At 73.0% G+C, this 22,615-nt stretch overlaps 2 protein-coding genes across 2 annotated transcripts; one reads left to right on the forward strand and one right to left on the reverse strand.

The window, feature by feature from the left end:
- Positions 1-4,109: 4,109 nt before the first annotated feature.
- On the forward strand, positions 4,110-15,057 carry LOC134509368 (potassium voltage-gated channel subfamily H member 2-like). The gene is given in 13 exon segments (XM_063321861.1): positions 4,110-4,636; positions 5,928-6,353; positions 7,913-8,300; positions 9,508-9,707; positions 10,389-10,641; positions 10,764-10,957; positions 11,822-11,921; positions 12,041-12,319; positions 12,727-12,913; positions 13,098-13,269; positions 14,724-14,771; positions 14,774-14,824; positions 14,826-15,057. Coding segments are annotated over 13 exon segments (2,523 nt in total). The 5' UTR covers positions 4,110-4,507; the 3' UTR covers positions 14,922-15,057.
- Positions 15,058-16,375: 1,318 nt separating this feature from the next.
- On the reverse strand, positions 16,376-21,080 carry AOC1 (amine oxidase copper containing 1). The gene is given in 7 exon segments (XM_063321862.1): positions 16,376-16,561; positions 16,564-16,776; positions 16,936-17,068; positions 17,646-17,893; positions 17,895-17,944; positions 18,814-20,367; positions 20,973-21,080. Coding segments are annotated over 6 exon segments (2,250 nt in total). The 5' UTR covers positions 20,357-20,367; positions 20,973-21,080; the 3' UTR covers positions 16,376-16,498.
- Positions 21,081-22,615: the final 1,535 nt, after the last annotated feature.

Genomic DNA, 22,615 nt, shown 5'->3' on the forward strand with positions numbered 1-22,615 from the left:
CCCCCAAGATCCCCAAAGCCCCCCGGCCCCCGGAGCCCCCCCAAAAAGATCCCCGCAGCCCTCTGACCCCCGGAGCGCCCCCCCCACAAAGATCCTCGGAGACCCCCGGCCCCCGGAGCCCCCCCCCCAGATCTCTGCAGCCCTCTGACCCCCGGAGCCCCCCCCCCAAAGATCCCCGCAGCCCCCCGACCCCCAGAGTCCCCCCCCCCAAAGATCCTCGGAGCCCCCCGACTCCCGGAGCGCCCCCCCCCCCCCCCGACCCTGGAGCCAACCCCACCCCCAGAGCCCCCCCGCCTCGACCCTGGAGGGCCCCGACCTCGGAGCCCCCCGGAGCCCCCCCCACAAGCCCCTGAGCCCCCCCCAACCCCAGAGCCCCCTGACCCCTGGAGCCCCCCCTTGACCCCTGGCTCCGTGGCTCTGCCGGGAGGGATGAGCTGGGATGGGGGGGATGGAGCCGGGGGGGCCACCGGGGGTCGGGGCAGGCGGTGGCCGCACTCGGGGGGCGGCGGGGGGCCGAGCATCCCGGGTGGCCGTGGCCAGTGGGGCCGGAGAGCCGGGAGCTACGGGAGCCACCGCGTCGGCTGGGCTCCAGCCAAACGCCGTGGGCGCCGTGAGCCGGGGCGGTGGGGGCCACCGTCACCCACCCGTGGCCACTGTCACCCACCCGTGGCCACCGTCACCCACCCCCGGGCACCCTGCCACCCGCCCGGTGCCACGGCTGGGCTTGGCGCTGCGTCCGGCTGCGGCACGGCGGCTGTGGCGTAGTTGTGGCCGTGGCCGTGGCCGTGGCCGTGGCGAGGGGAGTTGCCGCAGGGCTGCTCGGCGTGGCCGGGGTGGCATCCAGTGGCCGCGGTGGCTGCCGTGTCCCCCGAGCGCGGTCCCCTCGGCGGTCCCCTCCACGGGTGGCTGGTGCCACGGCGGTGGGGCTGCGGCGCCGGGGGTGCCGGGGGGTGCTGGGCGCCTGCGTCAGCGGGTGGGGGTCGGGTGTTGGGGCGGGGCGCGCCGCCCCACGGGGACGTCACCCCCGTCACGGGGCTCGTCACCCCACCCTGCCACCGCCGCCGCGCGGGCTGCGGGCGCTGCCACCGCGCTGTCGGCAACACGGTGGGTGCCAGCGTCGCCGCCCGGCCCGGGGAGGCCGCCCGTCCCCGGCCTCCATGTCGGGGGGTGCCGAGGGAGCCGCGCCGCCGCCCCAGCTCAACGCCGTGAGTACCGGCCACCCGCCGCCCCGGGGGGGACGAGCGGGCGTCAGGGTGGCCCCACCGCCTGCCGCGCACGCTGCCGGGGCCGTTGGGCATCTCCGCGGCCGCTCTGACGGTGCCTTGCTGATGGCCGGCGCCTGCGGCAGCGGAGAGCGTGTTGGGTGACCCCGGCGCCGCGCTGCCAGGGTGACAGGGGCGTCACGGCCGGCCTCGGGCACCTGCGGTGGCTGCGGGGCACCCGTGGCACCGCGGGACCTGGGTTTCGGTGACTGTCCTTCCTGGGCTGTGCCCGTGGGTGCTGAGTGCCCCGTCGACGGTGCCGCCGCCTCGGGTGATGGCGGGGGTCGGTGCGCGGTGGGTGTCGGGGCGGGGTGTCCCAGAGGGTGTCGGGGGGTCCCTGGGCGGGTGTTGGGTCTCTGCCGGCGCCGCTGTGCCGTCCCTGGGCGCGTTGGGTACCGGCCGGTGCCGGCGCTGGGTGTCTGTGGCCGTTGGGTGCCCGCCGGCGCGGGTGCCGGGTGCCGGTGTGGCGCTGGGTGTCTGCTTCGGGGTGTCCGAGCGGGTGTTGGGGGGTCCCCGGGTTTCTGCCCGGGGTGGGGGTCTGTGCCGAGGGGCGGGGGGGCTGCTGCGCCAGCGCCGGGCGGTTTTGCCGTGCGGTGTCACCGTGAGCGCTGGTGTCGGCGCAGGCCTGGGCGGCCGGGGCGGGGGGGTGTCGGGGTGTGGGGGGCTCCGGGGGGGCTCCGGCCGCGGTGGGGGTGTTTGCGGCAGCGGGGGGGGCTGCGGGCGGCGGCAGGTGCGGCGCCGGGTGTCTGGGGCTGGGTGCCGGGTGCCGGTGTCACCGCGGGTGTCGGCGAACGTGTCGCCGCGAGGTGCCGGGGCGGTGTTGGTGTCACCGCGTGCCGGCACCGCCGCTATCTGTGTCACGGTGACTGATAGGTGTTGTGTCACCGCCAGCGGTCCTGCTGCCTGACGGCGTCACCGGGGCGGCGGTGCGGCCGGCGGGGGGGGGCACCGGGGTGTCACCGCGTGTTGGCCGCGGCGCGGGCGCGTGGCCTGGGCCGAGGGTCTGCGCCGGCCGGCGGGGGGGGGCCGGGGGGTTGCTGGGGCCGGGGGGGGGGGTCTGTGGCCGTGCCGGGGTCACCGCAGCTTGTGCCGCCGCCGGGCGCCCGCGGGGGGAGGCCCCAGGCCCTCGCCACGACGCCCCCGAGCCCTGCGGGACACGGGGGGGGCCGGGGCTGTCCCCAAGGCTGGGGGGGACAGGGGGGGCCGGGGCTGTCCCCAGGGCTGGGGGACACGGGGGGGCTGGGGCTGTCCCCAGGGCTGGGGGACACCACGGGGGGGGGCTGTCCCCCAGGGAGCCCCCCCCCCGCCCCCACCATGCTGGGGGTCCTCGAGGCTGGGGGGGTGCCAGGGCTGCCCCCCCCTCGGCCGTGCACCCCCGGGGGCTGGGGCTCTGGGGCTGGGGGGGTGTGTGTATTTTGGGGGGGGGTGGTGTGTGTGTATCTGTGGGGCCGATGGGGGGGGTCCCCGTCCTGCCCCCCCCCGGCTGTGGGTGTGTGAGGGGCGGGGGGGGACTGGGGCTGGGGGGGTCCCGGGGGAGGCCGTTGTGTGTGTGTGTGTGGGGGGGGGGTGGGTTGGGGGGCAGCGTGCGTCCCGCCCCCCCCCGGCCTCCTGCCCGCGCTGCCGGCGGGGATTTGTCCCAATTTGGCAGCCGGGTTAATTTTAGAGGCAGAAGGCGGCTGGTTCCGGAGCCGCCCCCCCCCGCGCGCCCCCCCCACAACCCCCCGGCCCCCCCCCCCCCCCCTCCACCACCACCACCCCCCCCCCCCGCGCCCCGGCTAAAAATGGAGCCGGGCTGGCAGAGCCGCGGCTTAAAGGGGCGGCCAGGAAAGGGGGGGGGCACGGCCGGGACCCCCCCGCCACGGGACCCCCCCTGGGACCCCAACCCCGCGTGTCCTGCGGCGTCCTCACCCCCCCCGCGTCCCCCCCGCCCCGACCCCCCGCGTCCCCACGGCACCCGTGACCTCCCGTGCCCCCGCGGCGGCGTGACCCTGGATGACCCCGTGGCGACGTGACCCCTCTGTCACCCCCGTCCCCGGGGGTGGCACCTCCGGGGGGACACGTGGGGGGTGCCGGGGACGCAGCCCCCCGCGAAGGGACGGGGAGGGGGGTGTGTGTGTGTGTGTGTCCCCCGCTGCCGGCGCCACCCGCGCCACGCATGCCACGCGTGCCACCTCGTCCCTCCCCGTCACGCGGCGCGTGGGGACGTGGGAAACCCCTGCGCGGGGGGCGGCAGCGGGTGACTCAGGGCAGTGGGAACCGCAGGGCTGTCACCGCATGTCCCTGGCATTGTCACCGCATGTCCCTGGCATTGTCACCGCGCGTCCCCGGCATTGTCACCGCATGTCCCTGGCATTGTCACCACGCATCCCCGGCACTGCCACCGTGCATCGCCAGTGTTGTCACCGTGCGTCCCCGGCATTGTCACCGTGTGTCCCTGGCATTGTCACCGCCCATCCCTGGCACTGCCACTGTGCGTCCCCGGCATTGTCACCGCATGTCCCTGGCATTGTCACCGCGCGTCCCCGGCACTGCCACCGTGCATCGCCGGCATTGTCACCGCACCTCCCTGGCATTGTCACCGTGTGTCCCTGGCATTGTCACCGCGCATCCCTGGCACTGCCACTGTGCGTCCCCAGCATTGTCACTGCGTGTCCCCAGCATTGTCACCGCACCTCCCCGGCACTGTCACCGCATGTCCCTGGCATTGTCACCGCGCATCCCCGGTGCTGCACCGCATCGTCATAGCTGTTCCCGCAGCACCGCGCCGCTTCCCCCGGCTCTGCCACGGCACGAGGCCGCCAAACCCGGTGGCACCTGGGGATGGGGATGTGGGGGGTGGGGGGTGACGGGGACGACGTGTCCCCTCCGGCATGTCCCCGGGCGCCCTGGGCTCGCTGCCCGTCGTCACCTGCGGCAGCACCGGTGTCTGCGCCGTGGGGACAGCGGGTCACGCCAAGCCCTTCGGCGTGCCGTGGCGTGCCGTGGCGTGCCGTGGCGGGTGCCGGGGGGGTTGAGGGGGGGGGCGGGGGACACACACACACGCACACGCACAGAGACACGCTCAGCCGGGCCTGGCCGCGGCGGTGGCAGCGGAGCAGCCTGGGAAAAATTTCCGCCCCAATAATTCCTCTCCGGGGGGCGGGGGGCGCGCGGCGGGCGCTGGCAGCGAGGCCGGACTCGGGGGGGGGCGCGGGCTGCCCCGGTGCCGGGGGGGTCGGGGTCGGGGGGCACCGAGGGCCCCCAGGATGCTGGCGTCGCTGCTGCGGCTGCTGCGGGAGGTGCCGGGGGCGCGGGGGGCTGCGGGGGGGCCCGTGCCCGGCATCTCCCCCCGCCTGCGCCTGGACCCCCGCGCCGCGGGGCACCCCCAGGACCAGGTACCGCCACCCCCGCGACCCCGGCCCCCTCCCCGGCGTGGGGGGGTGGGGGGGGGAGCTCCGCCATGGGGTGCACCGTGGGGGGGGGCGGGGAGGGGGGGGGGGCACAAGGTGGGTGCCGCCACGCCGGGGGGGGACCCGTGTCCTGGCGGTGGCCACGCGTGGGCTCAGGGTCCCCCCTCCCTGGTTGCCACCGGCTCTGGGGTGGGGGGTTACGTAAAGCCCCCCCCCACCCCCTCCCCAGCCCCGGGGTTGGGGGGCTGGCGGGGGCAGTGGGGCGGCCGTGGGGCAGCGGCGGTTCTGGGGGGGGCGGGGGGTGGGGTCCCCTGCGCGGTGGGGTGGGGGCACGGCCCCTGCGTGCCCCCGCTGCCCTCCCTGCCCCGTGGTGACCCCCTCCCCCCCCCCCCGGAGGTGGCCGGTGGCCACCAGCCCCGGGGCTACCGACACCCCCCAGCCCGGGCCGCTCAGAGCCGTGGGGGGGGGGAGCTCTGGCCCCTCCCCACCTTGAAGCCCCCCCTGCACCCACTGCACCCCCACTGACCCCCCCTGGCTCCCACCGCCCCCTCTGCCCCCTGTTGCCCCCCCTCTTTACCCCCACTGTCCCCCCCACTGCCCTCGCTGCCCCCCCCGTACCCACTGCCCCCCTGCTACCCCCACTGCCCCCCACTGCGCCCCCTGCCCCCCCGCTGCCCCCATTGTCCCACCGCACCCGCTGCCCCCCGACTGCCCCCCGACTGCACCCGCTGCCCCCCGACTGCCCCCTTGTACCCACTGCCCCCCCGCCCCCCCCACTGCACCCGCTGCCCCCCAACTGCCACCTACTGCCCCCCCGCTGCCCCCCAGCTGCCCCCATTGTCCCACTGCACCCCTTGCACCCACTGCCCCCCCCACTGCCCCTGCTGCCCCCCCACTGCCCCCTGCTACCCCCCCCCATTGCTCCTGTTGCCCCCACTGCCCCCCACTGCCCCCCCTGCTCCTGCTGCCCCCCGCTGCCCCCCGCCACCCCCCCTGCCCCTCAACTGCCCCCGTTGTCCCACTGCCCCCCACTGCACCCCCTCCCCACACTGCCCCCCCCCCCCGCCCCCTGCCGTCCCCTCGTCACCGTCTCCGGGGGCCCGGAGCATCCCGAGACCACCGGCTCCCCCCGGAGCAGCCCCAGCCCAGGGACGCCGTGGGGGGGGGAGAGGCGGGGGGGGGGGGCGCTCAGCCCCTCGGTGTTGGGGGGGTGGCAGAGCTGAGCGCCTGTTCCCCCCCCTCCCCGTCCCCGCGTCCCCCCCGCCCCGTCCCCCAGGTGCTGTCGCTGGGCGCCGACGTCCTCCCCGAGTACAAGCTGCAGGCGCCGCGCATCCACAAATGGACCATCCTGCACTACAGCCCCTTCAAGGCCGTGTGGGACTGGCTCATCCTGCTGCTGGTCATCTACACCGCCATCTTCACCCCCTACTCGGCCGCCTTCCTCCTCAACGACCAGGAGGAGGCCCAGCGCCACCGCTGCGGCTACTCCTGCAGCCCCCTCAACGTGGTGGACCTCATCGTGGACATCATGTTCATCATCGACATCCTCATCAACTTCCGCACCACCTACGTCAACTCCAACGAGGAGGTGGTCAGCCACCCCGCCAAGATCGCCATCCACTACTTCAAGGGCTGGTTCCTCATCGACATGGTGGCCGCCATCCCCTTCGACCTCCTCATCTTCGGCTCCGGCTCTGAGGAGGTACCCGCTGCCGTGCCGCGAGCGCCGCGCCTGGGCTGGGCGCGGATTCGGTGCCGGCTGCTCCCGGGGGGGTGATGCCCGGGGGGGTCCCACGCGTGCCCCCGCCTCGGGGCTGGGTGCGCACGGTGCCGTGGTGGGTGCCGGGTGCCGTCCCCTGGGTGCCGGGTCCCCCCCGTGGGGTGATGCTGGGGGTCTCACACACGACCCCACCTTGGGGCTGGGTGCCCACGGTGCCACGGTGGGTGCCGGGGTGGTGGGTGTTGTCCCCTGGGTGCCGGGTCCTCCCGTGGGGCGATGCCGGCGGGTCCCACACGCGTGTCCCCAGGTTGGGGCCGGGTGCCCCCGGTGCCACGGTGGGTGCCGGGATGACAGATGTTGTCCCCCGGGTGCCGGCTCCTCCCATGGATGATATTTGGGGGTCCCACACGTGCCCTCAAGCCGGTGGTGGGTGCTGGGGTGGTGGGTGCCGTCCCCTGGGTGCTGGATCCCCCCATGGGGTGATGCTGGGGGTCCCACATGTGCCCCCCACCTGCTGCCGGGGTGGTGGGTGTTGTCCCCTGGGTGCCGGGTCCTCCCGTGGGGCGAAGCCAGGGGGTCCCACACGTGCCCCCACCTTGGGGCTGGGTGCCCACGGTGCCACGGTGGGTGCCGGAGTGGTGGGTCTTGTCCCCTGGGTGCTGGGTCCTCCCGTGGGGCGATGCCGGCGGGTCCCACACGCGTGTCCCCAGGTTGGGGCCGGGTGCCCCCGGTGCCACAGTGGGTGCCGGGATGACAGATGTTGTCCCCCGGGTGCCGGCTCCTCCCATGGATGATATTTGGGGGTCCCACACGTGCCCTCAAGCCGGTGGTGGGTGCTGGGGTGGTGGGTGCCGTCCCCTGGGTGCTGGATCCCCCCATGGGGTGATGCTGGGGGTCCCACATGTGCCCCCCACCCAGTGCTGGGGTGGTGGGTCTTGTCCCCTGGGTGCCGGGTCCTCCCGTGGGGTGATGCCAGGGGGTCCCATGTGTGTCCCCCACCTGCTGCCGGGGTGGTGGGTCTTGTCCCCTGGGTGCCGGGTCTTCCCATGGGGCAATGCCAGGGGGTCCCACACGTGCCCCCACCTTGGGGCTGGGTGCCCACGGTGCCACGGTGGGTGCCGAGTTGGTGGGTCTTGTCCCCTGGGTGCCAGGTCCTCCTGTAGGGCGATGCTGGGGGGTCCCACATCTGCCCCCCACCTGTTGCCGGCGTGGTGGGTGTTGTCCCCTGGGTGCCGGGTCCTCCCCTGAGGTGATGCCGGGGGGTCCCACACGTGCCCCCACGTTGGGGCTGGGTGCCCACGGTGCCACAGTGGGTGCCGGGGTGGTGGGTCTTGTCCCCTGGGTGCCGTCTCCTCCCATGGGGCGACGCCGGGGGGTCCCAGGGAGCGCAGGGGGGCGGAGGGGGGGTGTCCCCCGCGTCAGGACGGTGACACCCCTGCACCCTCCCGGGGGGTCCGGGCTGGGCTGGGCTGGGGTGTGGGGGGGAAGGTGTCGTCTGCAGCCCCCCGACGCGGCGCGTGCGTTTCCCGTCCCCCCCCCAGACCACCACCCTCATCGGGCTGCTGAAGACGGCGCGGCTGCTGCGGCTGGTGCGGGTGGCCCGCAAGCTGGACCGCTACTCGGAGTACGGGGCGGCCGTGCTCTTCCTCCTCATGTGCACCTTCGCCCTCATCGCCCACTGGCTGGCCTGCATCTGGTACGCCATCGGCAACGTGGAGGGGCAGCGCATCGGGTGGCTGCACTCGCTGGGCGACCAGATCGGGAAACCCCTCAACGCCAGCAACCCCCTCTACGGCCCCACCATCAAGGACAAGTACGTCACCGCGCTCTACTTCACCTTCAGCAGCCTCACCAGCGTGGGCTTCGGCAACGTCTCGCCCAACACCAACTCCGAGAAGATCTTCTCCATCTGCGTCATGCTCATCGGCTGTGAGTGCCGCCGCCGCGGGGCGGGGGGCCGGGGGGGGCACGCGCGGGGCGGGGGGGTGAGCACACGCGTGTGACAACGTGTGTGTGAGAGCACGTGTGTGTGTGAGTGTGTGTGTGAGAGAACACGTGTGTGTGTCTGTGACTGTGTGTGAGCACACGTGTGTGTATGTGTGTGTGTGAGCACACGTGTGTGTATGTGTGTGTGAGAGAACACGTGTGTGTGTGAGAGAACACGTGTGTGTGTGTGAGAGCACGTGTGTGTATATGTGTGTGTGAGAGCACACGTGTGTGTGTGAGAGCACACGTGTGTGTGTCTGTGTGTGTGAGAGCACACGTGTGTGTGTGTGAGCACACGTGTGTGTGTGAGAGCACATGTGTGTGTGTGTGAGCACACGTGTGTGTGTGTGAGAGCACACGTGTGTGTGTCTGTGACTGTGTGTGAGCACACGTGTGTGTGTCTGTGTGTGTGTGAGAGCACACATGTGTGTATCTGTGTGTGAGCACACGTGTGTGTGTCTGTGTGTGTGAGCACACGTGTGTGTGTGTGAGCACGTGTGTGTGTGAGAGCACACGTGTGTGTCTGTGTGTGTGTGAGCACACGTGTGTGTGAGAGCACACGTGTGTGTATATGTGTGTGTGAGCACACGTGTGTGTGTGTAAGAGCACACGTGTGTGTATCTGTGTGTGTGAGCACACGTGTGTGTGTGAGAGAGCACACGTGTGTGTGTGTAAGAGCACACGTGTGTGTATCTCTGTGTGTGAGCACACGTGTGTGTGTGAAGCACACGTGTGTGTGTGAGCACACGTGTGTGTTTCTGTGTGTGTGAGAGCACACGTGTGTGTATGTGTGTGTGTGAGAGCACACGTGTGTGTGTCTGTGACTGTGTGTGAGTGTGAGACACAGACGTGACCGCACACGCACACGATGCAGACGTGAGCGTGCCCTTGCGTGTGCCCACGCCCCTGTTCCCCTGCACACGCGTGTGCGTGACGGAGCAGGAGCGGGTCTGTGCCGGGCTGCGCGTGCGCGTGGCCATCGCGGTGCTGCCGCGGGCGCAGGTGAGTGCGGGTCCACGGGGGGGCCGTTTTGGGGGGTGACAGCAGGGGCGGGGGGGGGTGTCTGTGTGTGCTCACACACGCGTGTGGTCCCCCGCGGCGCGGGGTTTGCGGTGCGGGGCCCCCCCTCACGCCGCCGGCCCCGCCGCAGCCCTGATGTACGCCAGCATCTTCGGCAACGTGTCGGCCATCATCCAGCGGCTCTACTCGGGCACCGCGCGGTACCACACGCAGATGCTGCGTGTCCGCGAGTTCATCCGCTTCCACCAGATCCCCAACCCCCTGCGCCAGCGCCTGGAGGAGTATTTCCAGCACGCCTGGTCCTACACCAACGGCATCGACATGAACGCGGTGAGACGGGCGCCGGCGGCGCGTCACGGGGTCACGGGATGGTTTGGGTGGGGAGGGACCTTAAAGCCCCCCCAGCGCCACCCCCTGCCCTGGGCAGGGACACCTCCCACCAGCCCAGGTTGCCCCAAGCCCCGTCCAACCTGGCCTTGAACCCCTCCAGGGATGGGGCAGCCACAGCTTCTCTGGGCACCCTGGGCCAGGGGCTCACCCCCCTCACAGCCAACAATTTCTGCCTCACATCTCATCTCAGTCTCCCCTCTGTCAGTGGAAAACCCTTCCCCCTCGTCCCATGGCTCCCCTCCCTGCTCCAGAGTCCCTCCCCAGCTTTCCTGGAGCCCCTTGAGGGACTGGCAGGGGCTGGAAGGTCTCCGCGGAGCCTTCTCTTCTCCAGGCTGAACCCCCCCAGCTCTCCCAGCCTGTCCCCACAGCAGAGGGGCTCCAGCCCTCCCAGCAGCTCCGGGGCCTCCTCTGGCCCCGCTCCAACAGCTCCGTGTCTCTCCTGTGCTGAGGCCCCAGCGCTGGAGGCAGCGCTGCAGGGGGGTCTCCCAGAGCGGAGCAGAGGGGCAGAATCCCCCCGCCCTCGCCCCCCTGCCCACGCTGCTGGGGATGCAGCCCAGGCTGCCGTGTGTGTCCCCCCCCCGGCCCCAACCCCAACCCCGACCCCGCCACGTTGTCCCGCAGGTGCTGAAGGGCTTCCCCGAGTGCCTGCAGGCCGACATCTGCCTGCACCTGAACCGCAGCCTGCTGCAGAACTGCAAGCCCTTCAAGGGGGCCACCAAGGGCTGCCTGCGCGCCCTGGCCATGAAGTTCAAGACCACCCACGCCCCCCCCGGCGACACGCTGGTGCACGCCGGGGACGTCCTCACCGCCCTCTACTTCATCTCCCGCGGCTCCATCGAGATCCTACGCGGCGACGTGGTGGTGGCCATCCTGGGTGAGCCCCCCCGGGGTTGGCAGGGTCGGGGGGGACACCCAGCGCCAGGGCAAGGAGGTGGGGGGGATGTCCCCGCGGCGTCCCATGGGCTGATGTTCCCCCCACCCCGCGCCGTTCCCCAGGGAAGAACGACATTTTCGGGGAGCCGCTGAACCTGTACGCGCGGCCGGGGAAGTCCAACGCCGACGTGCGGGCGCTGACCTACTGCGACCTGCACAAGATCCACCGCGAGGACCTGCTGGAGGTGCTGGACATGTACCCCGAGTTCTCCGACCACTTCTGGTCCAGCCTGGAGATCACCTTCAACCTGCGCGACGTGAGGGGCTGCGGGGCCCGGAGAGGGGCTGGGCGGGGGGGGCGGGGGTCAGGGGGGGTAGGCATGGGCCGGGATTTGGTGGTGGTGGTGGTGGTGGGGGGGGTCATCGTGGTTTGACCCTGGCCGGGACCACGCAGCCGCTCACTCACTGCCCCTTCCCCGCCGGCCCCCGGGAAGGGTGGGGAGGAAAGAAAAAGGGGGGGAAACGAGAAAAAAAACAAAAAAAAAACCCAAAAAACCCCCCCCCCTCCTTGGGCTGAGACGAAGGCAGGTTAACAGAGCGGTACCGTGAAACGACAGTAATGCGGACGCTACTTACTAATGGCGACGCCGGTCGCTCGCGCCGCCCGGTGAATTTGGCACCGTCCCAAGCGGTGATCGCGGTTACGTCCCCCCCCCCCGCCCCCCGCCCCGGCCAACCCCATTTGTGTACCGAGCGTGACCTCTGTGCTGCGGAATATTCCGTCGGCCGTTCCCTTCTCCTGGCCGTTCTCTGCCGTGGGAAGCCTTGAAAAGTATGAACGTCGCTCAGCAACGACTCAAACAATACGCGCTACTGCCCTTCCTTTCACTGCAGTCACTGGAAAGAACTCTGTCCCAGCTGAAACCAGCGCGGGGGGCACAGAATTGTGTTGGGGGGGGGGGCACCCACCCTGCTGAGCCTGGCGGGGGGGGCATCCCGAGCAAGCTGGGGGTCCCGGCGTGGGGGGATGCTCGGGGATGGGGGACGGTCACCGCGGGATGCCCCCCAGCGTCGCCTGGCTGCTCCATCGCCCCAGCACAGCTCCCCAGTCGCGGGGGGGGGTGTGGGGGGGGTCAGGCCCCCCTCCCCCCAAAAAGTCTCACCCCCTCCCTCCCCCGCAGACCAACATGATCCCCGGCTCCCCGGGCAGCGACGAACTCGACAGCGGCTTCAACCGCCTGCGGAAGCGCAAGCTCTCCTTCCGCCGGCGCACGGAGAAAGGTGGGTCTGGGGGTGCCGGGGGAGGGGGAGGGGGGGTGTCCGGGTCCCCAGGGGCCGCCGTGACTCAGTACCTGTCGCGTGTGTGTGTGTGCGTGTGTGTGTGCGTGTGCGTGTCCCAGATGCTGCCAACGCCGGGGAGCTGCGGAGCGGGCAGAAGGCGCTGCGGGCGGGCAGGAGCTGCCAGGCGCCGGGGGCCCCCCGCGGGCCGGCCGAGTGGGAGCCCTGCCATTCCAGCTCCCCCTCCAGCTCCCCCTCCAGCGACGAGGACGAGCCCCCCGCCCCCGGGCCGGGGGCCACCGCGCTCTCCCCCTTCCGCAGCCCCCGCCCGGGGGGAGAGGAGCCCGCGCCCCCCGAGCCCGAGGAGCGCAAGGGCAGCGACATGTGCAACCCCCTCTCAGGTGGGACGGGCACCGGGGGGCTCGGGGGGGCTCGGGGGGGGGGGGGGTCCCCAGTTCCTCCCCTCCCTGCTCAGGGTTCCGCTGCCTCCCCCCCCACCCCCCGCCAGCTCCCGAACCCCCGTCCCCATCCCTGCCCGGAACCTGCAGCCTCTGCCCCCCCTCTGCCTGTGGGTCCCCGCGCCGGGTCTGGGGGGGCTCTGTGCCGGCTGGGATCCATCCCTCGGCATCCCTGCTCTGCTCCTGCTGGGATCCATCCCTCTGCATCCTTCTACATCCCTCTGCATCCCTCTGCATCCCTGCTCTCATCCCGCCGGCCTGCGTCCCTCCTCCACCCTCTATTCCCGTCGGGAGACCCTTCCGTGTGTGTGTCCCCCCCCCCCACCTCCTCCTCCTCTCCCTTTCCCCAGGAGCCTTCTCGGGGGTCTCCAACATCTTCAGCTTCTGGGGGGAGAGCCGGGGGCGGCAGTACCAGGAGCTGCCGCGCTGCACCATCCCGGCCCACGCCGCCCTCGGCATCCCGCCGCCCCCCGCCGCCCGCCGCCAACGCTCCGAGGTGGAGACGCGCCTCGACCTCCTCCAGAAGCAGCTCAACAGGTACCATTTTTTTTTGGGGGGGGGGGGGGGGGGGGGGATGATAACGGGGCAGCGCGACCCCGTGGGAGCCCCCCAATCGCCCCCTTTGGGGGCGATTGGGGGGCTCCCACGGGGTCGCGCTGCCCCCGCGCCCTCGGCTGTCCCCCCCCCTCTCCCCGACGCGTGTCCGTCCCGTGTCCCGCAGGTTGGAGACGCGCATGGCGGCCGACATCAGCTCCATCATGCAGCTGCTGCAGCGGCAGGCCGCCCTGGTCCCCCCCGCCTACAGCACCGTGGCGTCCCCCCCTCAGCCCCACGGCCCCCCCTGCCCCCTCCAGCCCGTCCTCCCCATCACCCCCATCCGGCCGCTCTCTCAGGTGAGCACGCGACGCTCCCCCCCCCCCCCCCCCCGGGACACAACAATTTTGGGGGGGGGACACACACCCCCACCCCCACCCACCCCCCGGCTCCTGTGTCCCGGCCCCCAGCCCCACTGTGGCCTGCGAGACCCCCCCATATTGGGGGACCCCCCTCCTGTGCCCCATCACCCCGTCCCCCAGCCCCACTGTGGCCTGCGAGACCCCCCCATATTGGGGGACCCCCCCCGTCCTGTGCCCCATCACCCCGTCCCCCAGCCCCACAGTGGGTTGGGGTCACCCCGGAGCCCCCCAAGCTTGGGGGACCCCCCCTCCTGTGACCCATCACCCCTTCCCCCAGCCCCACTGTGGCCTGCGAGACCCCCCCATATTGGGGGACCCCCCCCCTCCTGTGACCCATCACCCCGTCCCCCAGCCCCACTGTGGCCTGCGAGACCCCCCCATATTGGGGGACCCCCCCCTCCTGTGCACCATCACCCCGTCCCCCAGCCCCACGGTGGGTTGGGGTCACCCCTGAGCCCCCCAGGTTTGGGGAAACTGCCCCCCCAGTAGCCCATCACCCCCTCCCCCAGACCCACAGTGGGTTGGGGTCACCCCGGAGCCCCCCAGGTTTGGGGCAGCCCCCCCTCCTGTGACCCATCACCCTGTCCCCCAGCCCCACTGTGGCCTGCGAGACCCCCCCGTATTGGGGGACCCCCCTCCCATGCCCCATCACCCCGTCCTCCAGCCCCACAGTGGGTTGGGGTCACCCCTGAGCCCCCCAAGCTTGGGGAAACTGCCCCCCCAGGACCCCATCACCCCTTCCCCCAGCCCCACGGTGGGTTGGGGTCACCCCTGAGCCCCCCAGGTTTGGGGCACCCCCCCTCCTGTGACCCATCACCCCGTCCCCCAGCCCCACTGTGGCCTGCGAGACCCCCCCATATTGGGGGACCCCCCCTCCTGTGCCCCATCACCCTGTCCCCCAGCCCCACAGTGGGTTGGGGTCACCCCTGAGCCCCCCAGGTTTGGGGCAGCCCCCCCTCCTGTGACCCATCACCCTGTCCCCCAGCCCCACTGTGGCCTGCGAGACCCCCCCGTATTGGGGGACCCCCCTCCCATGCCCCATCACCCCGTCCCCCAGCCCCACAGTGGGTTGGGGTCACCCCTGAGCCCCCCAAGCTTGGGGAAACTGCCCCCCCCACTAGCCCATCACCCCCTCCCCCAGACCCACGGTGGGTTGGGGTCACCCCGGAGCCCCCCAGGTTTGGGGCAGCCCCACCTCCCGTGCCCCATCACCCCGTCCCCCAGCCCCACCGTGGCCTGTGAGCCCCCCAAGCTTGGGGCAGCCCCCCCAGCCCGTTCCCCCCCCGCCCCGTCCCCCCTCCCCGCTGCGTCCCAGAGCCCGGGGGGTGCCCGCGGGTCCCCCCTCGCCCGTCCCCGCCGTGGGGTGACGCGGGTGCCGCTCTCTCCCGCAGGTTCCCAGCTTCCCGGTGCCCCTGGAGCTGCGGCCGGGGCCCGGACCCCCGCCGCCGGCCGCCCCCCGCCGCCGGACGTGGTGCTGCTGCTGGAGCCGGCGGCCGCCCCCCCCCCGCCGCCGCTCGCTGCCCGGACAGCTGCCCCCCGCCCCGGGCACACAGACCCTCCAGAGACACTGCTCCGACCCCGGCAGTTAATGCGCAGGGCAGGGACGGGGGGCCGGGACCCCCCCCTCCGCCGGCGCCTCGGGACCCCCGTCCCCAGGACGCTGGTGGGCTCCCGGCCGCCGTCGTCCCCCACGGACAATCCCGTCCCGCCGCCGGCGGGAGCCCCCCGGTACCCCCACGTTAGCTGGCCTAACCCCGGGGGGCCAAGCCCCCCGCCGGCGCGTCCGGGGCTCGGCCGGCAGGACTGTGGGAAGCGTGCTGCTCTTCGCCTCCTGCTCCTCATCCTCCTCCTCCCCAAGCCCCCCCTACCCCCCCGTAGTGCCGCAGCCCCTTCCCCAGCCGGTCCCCCCCCGCGGCGTGGGGTGGGGGGGGTGGGGGGGGCTGTGAGGGGTGCGCGCACGCGTGTGCCTGCGTGCGTCACGCGTGTTTCCACGTGCTGCGTGGCCGCCTGCCCGCGCTCGGCCCCGTCTGTGTGCGCGCGTGCACACGCGTGTGCGTGTGCGTGTGTGTGTGTGTGTACACCCATGTCCAGCGCCACGGGACGCCACGTGTGTCGCGTGTTGGGGCTGGGGGGGGTGTGTGTGTCCTGCTGCTCTCGCGGGACGGACGGACGGACGGACGGACGGACTCTGCCCCGCGTGCGTGTGCGTGTGTATGTCCATCCGCCCCGGCCCGCTGTGGCACGCGTGTTCACGCGTGTGCGTGCGCCTGCGTGCGGAGGTGCGTGGCAGGCGCGTGGCGCCCCCCCCCCCCCTCCCCCCCCCCAAAAAATCCGTGTCCCCGTCCTCGTGCCGGCAGCGGGTGGCCCGGCCGGTGGGGGACGTCTGTGTCCCCGGGGGGCTGCGCTGAGTGGCCGGGGGGGTCCCCCCTCCCCGCGCCCGCTGCGTGCCCCCCCCAGTTCCCCGCGTCCTCCCCGGCATCGTCCGGTGCCACCCCACGCAGAGGGAGGGGGACGCCCTGGCAGGGAGGGTGGGGGGCCGTGGGGCAGGGCCGTGGGGCAGCTGCCCACCCGCTCGCCCCCCCAGCCGCTCTCCCGCCGGCTCCCGGTAGCGTGTGCCGTGTTCGTGCCGTCGTCCCGTAGCCGGGCGCCGCGTGTGCCCCCCCGCCGCCGCCCCGCGCCGTCTCACGCAGCCCCGCATGTCGCCTTCCGCGGTAGGTGCCCCCCCCCGGTCCCTGTCGTCCGTGTCCCGTCCCCCCCCCCCAATAAACCGGACAGACCCCGGCTCTGTGTGCGGCTGCGCTGCGGGACGGGGGACACGCTGCCACCGCGGCGGCTCCCGGGGACGGGCAGGGGACGTGGGGGGTGACACCGCGGCCCCGGGGGTGCGAAGGCCGGGGTGGGGTCACGGGGTGGACACACACACACACACACACACACACACACACACACACACAACACCTTGAGTGGCGGCGTAAATCCAATACCGCGATACCGATCTCGGGTGCCGGCGGCGGCGCCGGGGCAGAGACGGGGACGGAGCGGGTGGCATCGGGGTGGCATCGCCTTTACTGAGCCCGGGACGCGGCGCGGCACGGCCCACAGCTCGCTGCCGCCGTGGCCACCCCTGTCCCCCGCGGCACGGCGTCCGCGCCGGCCCGGTGGCCGGTCACTCCTGTCGGTAGGTGCCATTGTAGGCGAAGGGCCCCGGGGCCACGCAGGGGCCGGGCTGGCCGGCGTCCAGCGCTGGATCTCCAGCCGGGAGAAGGTGGGGGGGTCCAGCGGGCGCACGATGACGGGGCCGCGGGAGGCCACCGAGGGGTCCTCGTCGAAGAAGTTGAAGGGGCGCAGGAAGAAGCCGACGGCGTTGCCGGGGGTGGCCGTGTTGGGGACGTCCTCGGCGTGCGGCACGTGCAGGAAGCCCACGGTCACCCAGGCCACCAGGTCCTGCACGCGGGGGGACGGCGGCCGTCGGCGGGGCGCCGGGGGCACGGCGCGACCCCCCCCACCGCCCCTGCCACGCCGCCACCAGCAACGGGGGGGTCCCGCCGGCCGCCCGGGCTGCCGCCGTGTGTGTGTGTGTGTGTCCCCCCCCGGGGTCGTCACCTGGTCCTCGATGGTCTCGTTGTTGCGGATGAAGCCCTCGAAGCTCACCAGGGGCTGCCAGGGCTCGTTCTGGGCGTAGATGCTGCTGCTGCTGGGCTCGTTCTCGTGCCGCCGCGTCACGGCCAGGTGGTACCTGCGAGGGATGGGATGGGGGGGGGGCAGGATCAGGCCCACGGCGTGGCGGGGGCGGCGGGGGGGGGTGGGGTGCAGCGAGCAGACCCACCTGGCTGGGTGCCGTGGGGGGACACACACCTCATCTCCCACCCCCGCCCGGCTCCGCCACCCGCTGCCCGCCCGTGCCGGGGGGACACGGGGCTGGTGGGAAGTGGGGGTCCCGGGGAGGGGGTCCCCACCTCCGGGGGGGGCTCGGCGCAGTGGCCCGCGGTGATGAGGCCACTGGCCATGTCCCCACTGTGCCGTGCCGGGGAGGGGGGTCGTCATCCCCCTCAGCCAGGACCCCGGTGCCACCGCCCGCTCCAGGGTGCCATGGCGGGGGGGGGTCTCTCCCGGCTGTGACAGTGGGGCTGCGGGGTGGGGGGCACAAGGAGCCGAGGGTCCACCAGCAGAAGGTCCCCGCACCGGGACCACGGCGACGCTCGGCACAGGGAGAGCGGTGCCGGCTGTGCCGGAGCCCACTGGGGCTGTCGGGATCCGTGTCCCGCTGCTGGGGGGGGGGACACACGCCCCTCCCCCGCCCCCCCCCCCCACACCTGCCCCAGGAGACGCCCTTCTCCTCCTGCCAGCCGCGCGGCAGCACGGGCCCGGCGTGGGAGCGGTGCTGGATGCGGTAGCTGCGCGGGTGGCCCCAGCGGTTGCGGCGGTGCGGGTTGTAGAAGAGCAGGTAGCGCGGCAGCGGGCGGCCGAAGGGGAAGGCGGCCTGGCGCTCGCTGCGGCGCGGCTGGCGGTGCAGCCGGGGCTGAACCACGCGGGCGCCGGGGCTCCAGGGGTTGGAGATGTTCTGAGATGTTCTCGAAGCGCACGTCCATCGTCTCGAAGCTGTTGCCGGTGCCTGCAAGCAGAGGGGCCGCGAGTGGCGGCGGGTGCATCGGCAGCATCCCACCAATGGCATCCCACCGACAGCATCCCACCGACAGCATCCCACCGACAGTGTCCCACCGACAGTGTCCCACCGGTGGCATCCCATCGACAACATCCCACCAATGGCATCCCACCGACAGCATCCCACCGACAGTGTCCCACCAACGGTATCCCACCGGTGGCATCCCATCGACAACATCCCACCAATGGCATCCCACTGACAGCGTCCCACCGACAGTGTCCCACCAGTGGCATCCCATCGACAACATCCCACCGACAACATCCCATCGACAACATCCCACCAGTGGCATCCCACCAGTGGCATTCCACTAGCAGCATCCCACCGACAGCATCCCACCAAGTGTCCCACTGGTGACATCCCACCGGCGCCATCCCACCGACGGCATCACACCGACGGCGTCCCACTGATGGCATCCCACCGACAGCGTCCCACCGACAACATCCCACCAATGGCATCCCACTGACAGCGTCCCACCAACAGTGTCCCACCAACGGTATCCCACCGCTGGCATCCCATCGGCAACATCCCACTGACAACATCCCACCGCTGGCATCCCACTGACAACATCCCACCAACGTCATCGCACCGATGGCGTCCCACTGGTGCCATCCCACCAACCGCATCCCGCCGACGGCACAGGGCTGGGACCCCCCAGAGATGCCACCATGGGAGGGGGATCATTCAGAGGGTCCGGGTGGTGCCCAGACGGCAACGCTCCCGCGGGGAGGAGGGTCCCAAGCCCTGGAACGCCACGTGGGGTCCGGTCCCACCTCCCCGTGCCCTCCCCGGAGGAGGGGGAACCCGGCGGGGCGCAGCACCTGCGATGTCCAGGTCCACCTTGTAGTGGACCAGGTGGGTGTGGAGGTTGCCCAGGACGTGGCTGTGGACGCGGCTGCCGTAGCGCCGGCCCTGCGGCGTGTAGAAGGTGGCGTGGATGAAGCCGGTGGCGTGGACCTTGGCCTCCATCACGCCGTTGGGGTAGAGGAGGAAGTCCCAGATGTAGTCGTAGTTGTAGACGGTGGAGGTGGTGCGCAGGACCAGCGCGTGCCCCTCCAGGCCGGCGTAGAAGTGGAACCCCCCCTGGAAGTCGCTGTCGAAGTGGCGGCGCAGCGGGACGCCGGTGGGCAGCTCGAAGACGCAGATGGCGTTGGAGAAGCGCACGGGCCCGTCGGCGTCGTAGAAGTGGTGGGCGTCCAGGTAGGTGGCCACCTCCGGGCAGTCGATGCCACGGGCCAGCTCGTAGGTGACGGAGCCCATGCCCCAGCCGGCGTCCATGTACTTGGTCTGCATGGCGGCCGGCGTGTGGCCGCCGTAGAAGGCGACGGCCTCCTGCACGCTCACCTCGTAGGCCAGGCGCTCGCCGTTGAAGCGCAGGTCGAAGAGCTGGAGGCCGGCGGAGGAGCGCAGGCGGAAGGCCAGGCTCCAGCCCCCGTACTCCAGACGGTTGCCCCGCAGCCGGTACCGCCGGCCCTGGGGCTCGCACACCTTGGCCCCGTGCACCTCGGTGGGGGTGCCGGTGGCGAAGCGCCCGCGGGGCTCGTAGCTGGAGAAGAGCTGCCGGGACGGGGGGTCTTCCAGGCGGGCCACCGCCAGCGTCCCCCGCTCGTAGGCATCGGCCAACTCCTGGGGGGTGGAGAAGTACCGCCCGTTGTACCAGAGCTGCCGCACGGCCCAGCGCCGCGGGTCGGGGTCCCGGTGGTCCAGCAGCACCTCCAGCCCCACCGGGTGGAGGAAGAAGCCCTCCACGAAGCGCTGCAGCACCAGCCAGCTGCGGCGCTCGCCGGGGGCCAGCCCCCGCGGGGCGATGTCGGAGAAGGTCAGGCAGCGGCCGGAGCAGTTGTGGAACCAGAAGCCGGTGGCGTCGCGCAGCAGGCGGTAGAGCGGGGCGGTGGCCTCGGCCAGCGCGCGGTGCAGCAGCTCGTACTCCAGCTGCGTCATGGGCCGGGCGGCGAAGGGCACGGCGCGGCCGCCTTTGAACCGCAGCGGCCGGTAGGAGCTGGGCCGGGGCAGGGGTCCCACGGCGAATTCGGTGACGTTGGGCTCCGCTTGGGCCCCGAAGAAGACGACGGCACGCGCCTGGCGGCGGGGCCGGGGGCCGCCCCGGTCCAGGTAGCCCAGGGCCAGCTCCTTCGCGGGGGGCAGCAGCTCCACCAGGAAGAGGGTGTTTTTGGCCAGGGGCCCCCCCCGGCTCGGGGACAGCCCCAGCTCCGGGCGGCTCATGAGGAAGGCCCTGACGGCGCGCAGCTCCGCCGGCGACAGGTCGGCGAAGATGGCAGCCGCCTCGGCGGGCGAGGCGGTGGGGCCGGAGCCGGCCACCGTGGCCAGCAGGGCCAGCAGCCCGGCGAGCCCGAGCAGCCGCATCCTCGGGGGACCTGGGGACGGAAGGAGACGTCGGGGGACGCGTCCCCTGTGCCCGACGTGGCGACGGCAACCGCCTGGCACACCCCCCCACACACACACACCCCCCCCCACCCCCCCATAACGGCCCTTACACCCCGGTTAAAGGTGGCGCGGCCACCGCGGGGTGACAACGGCGCGGCCACCGTGCCACCTGGGGGGAGCGTGACGCCCGTCGGGCGCTGGGCACCCATGGCAGCACCCAGCCCCCCCCCACCATGGAGGGAGCCGTGGGGGCGGTGGGGGTCCAGCCGTGGCCACAGGCCCCCCCCCCCGCCTCCCCCCAATTTGAGGGGTCCCCGCTGCCGGCCCGACCCTGGGGGGCTCCTCCGGCGCCCGGTAACGGGAGAGAAACCGTGGCGGGGGGGGGGTGTGGGACGACGCACACGACACCCGGGATGCAACACCCCCCCCCCCCCCCCCGCACCCCCCCACCCAGCGTGGTGGCGGGGGGGGGGCACCCACGGCGACCCCGACCCACAGCCGAGCACCCCAATGGGGCGGCCAAACCAGGACCCCCCCCCGCCCCCGGCGATGTCCCACCACCTCCCCCCCCCCCCCAAATCCCCCCCCCACTCACCTGCCTGCGCCGCTCCTGCCTGCTCTCCGCTCCCCCCCCGACACAACACACACCCCCCCCCGGGGGGGGGAGGGCTGCGACCCACGCACCGCGACAGCCTGTGTCCGTCCCCCCCCCCCCCCGCCGCCACCCCCCCGCGGGTTAATCAACACCCGGGGCGGCGGGGGGGTGGGGGGGGGTGGGGGGGGTGTCCGTCCCCGTGGCCGCCCGGTCGTTCCCCCCCTCAGCCCCCCCCCCCCCGCCGGCTGCGATCAAACTCCAGGGACGAGGCGAGATAAGCGCGAGAACGAACCCACGCGAGACCACGGACACGCGAGAAACGGACGGGGGGGGGGCGGGGGGGTTGCGGGGTGGGGGGTGGGGGGGGCCGCCTCCGGCAACACCCCCCCCTCCCCCAAAACAGCTCAGCATCCCCCCCCCTCGCCGCCATGGACCACCGCATCCCTGTCCTGCGTGGGAAACAGCCTGGGGGGGGGTTGGGGGCTGTCCCGGGGGGGGAGGGGGGGTGTGTCGTCCCCCCCCCCGGCTCCAGCAGCGTGTCCCGGGTGGGTTAATGATTAGCGGGGTCGGGGGGGGGGGGTGGTGTCGTGTGTGTCCCCCCCCCGAGACACTGCCCCGTCACGCTGTCACCACCCTCCCCCCCCCGCGCTGGGACACTCTGTCCCCCGGGGGTGACACGGGGGGGGGGAAGGGATGGGGGGGGGTCTGCTGGGGTGGGTGCAAGGGCGGGGGGGGATTTGCGGGGGTCGGGGGTTTATGGGGGGGGGGCTGCGGGGGGGGCGGGGGCTGCTGGGGGCGGGGGGAGAGGGGTGGGGGGTGGTTTAAATGGGGGGCTCTGCTGGGGGGGGGGAAGAGGGGTGGGTGGTTTACGCGGGGGGGGGGCTCTACACAGGTGGGGGTCCTGCGGGGGGGGGGGGGAAGAGGGGTGGGTGGTTTAAAGTGGGGGGGGCTCTGCTGGGGGGGGGGTGTCTGTAGTGGGGGGGGAAGAGGGGTGGGTGCTTTAAAGGGGGGGGGGTCTGCGGGGGGGGTTCTGGGGTGGGGGGGGCTCTGCAGAGGTGGGTGCAAAGAGGGGGGTGGGTGCTCTGCCGGGGTGGGGGCTTTACAGGGGTGGGGGGTTCTGGGGGGGGGAAGAGGGGTGGGGGGGGTTTAGGGGGGGGGGGTGTGTGCTCCGTAGAAGGGGGGGGTCTGCAGGGGGGTGGGTGCTTTCAAGGGGTGGGGGTTCTCGGGGGGGGGCGGCTTTGCTGTAGTGGAGGTTCTGCGGGGGGAGGGGGGGGGGGTGCTTTACAGGGGTGGGGGCTCTCCGGGGGTGTGGGGGGGTGTGGGGGTCTCGCCCGGGTGGGGGTCGCCAGTTCCCGGGGGCAGGCGGGTGCCGGGGGGGGGGGGGGGTCCCTTTTTGCTCGGGGGGATTGTCACATCCCTGCCCCCGGACCACCAGGTTTGGGTGAAAAACGGGGGGAAAAGGGAAAACCCGGAGGTGTGACGGAGCGGGGGGAGGCGACCACCGGCCCCCTCCGGCCCCCGCAGCCACCGTGGCAACATTTTGCCCCCCCCCTCGCCCCCCGCCCCCCCCCCCCCCGCCCCCGGGGCATCTCCGTGGGGCCCGATCCCGCCGGGACACGCTTTGCCCGTGGGCACGGAGCCGG

The sequence above is a fragment of the Chroicocephalus ridibundus genome, unplaced genomic scaffold (genome assembly GCF_963924245.1).
Source record: "Chroicocephalus ridibundus unplaced genomic scaffold, bChrRid1.1 SCAFFOLD_253, whole genome shotgun sequence".
In the NCBI taxonomy this organism is placed as follows: domain Eukaryota; kingdom Metazoa; phylum Chordata; class Aves; order Charadriiformes; family Laridae; genus Chroicocephalus; species Chroicocephalus ridibundus.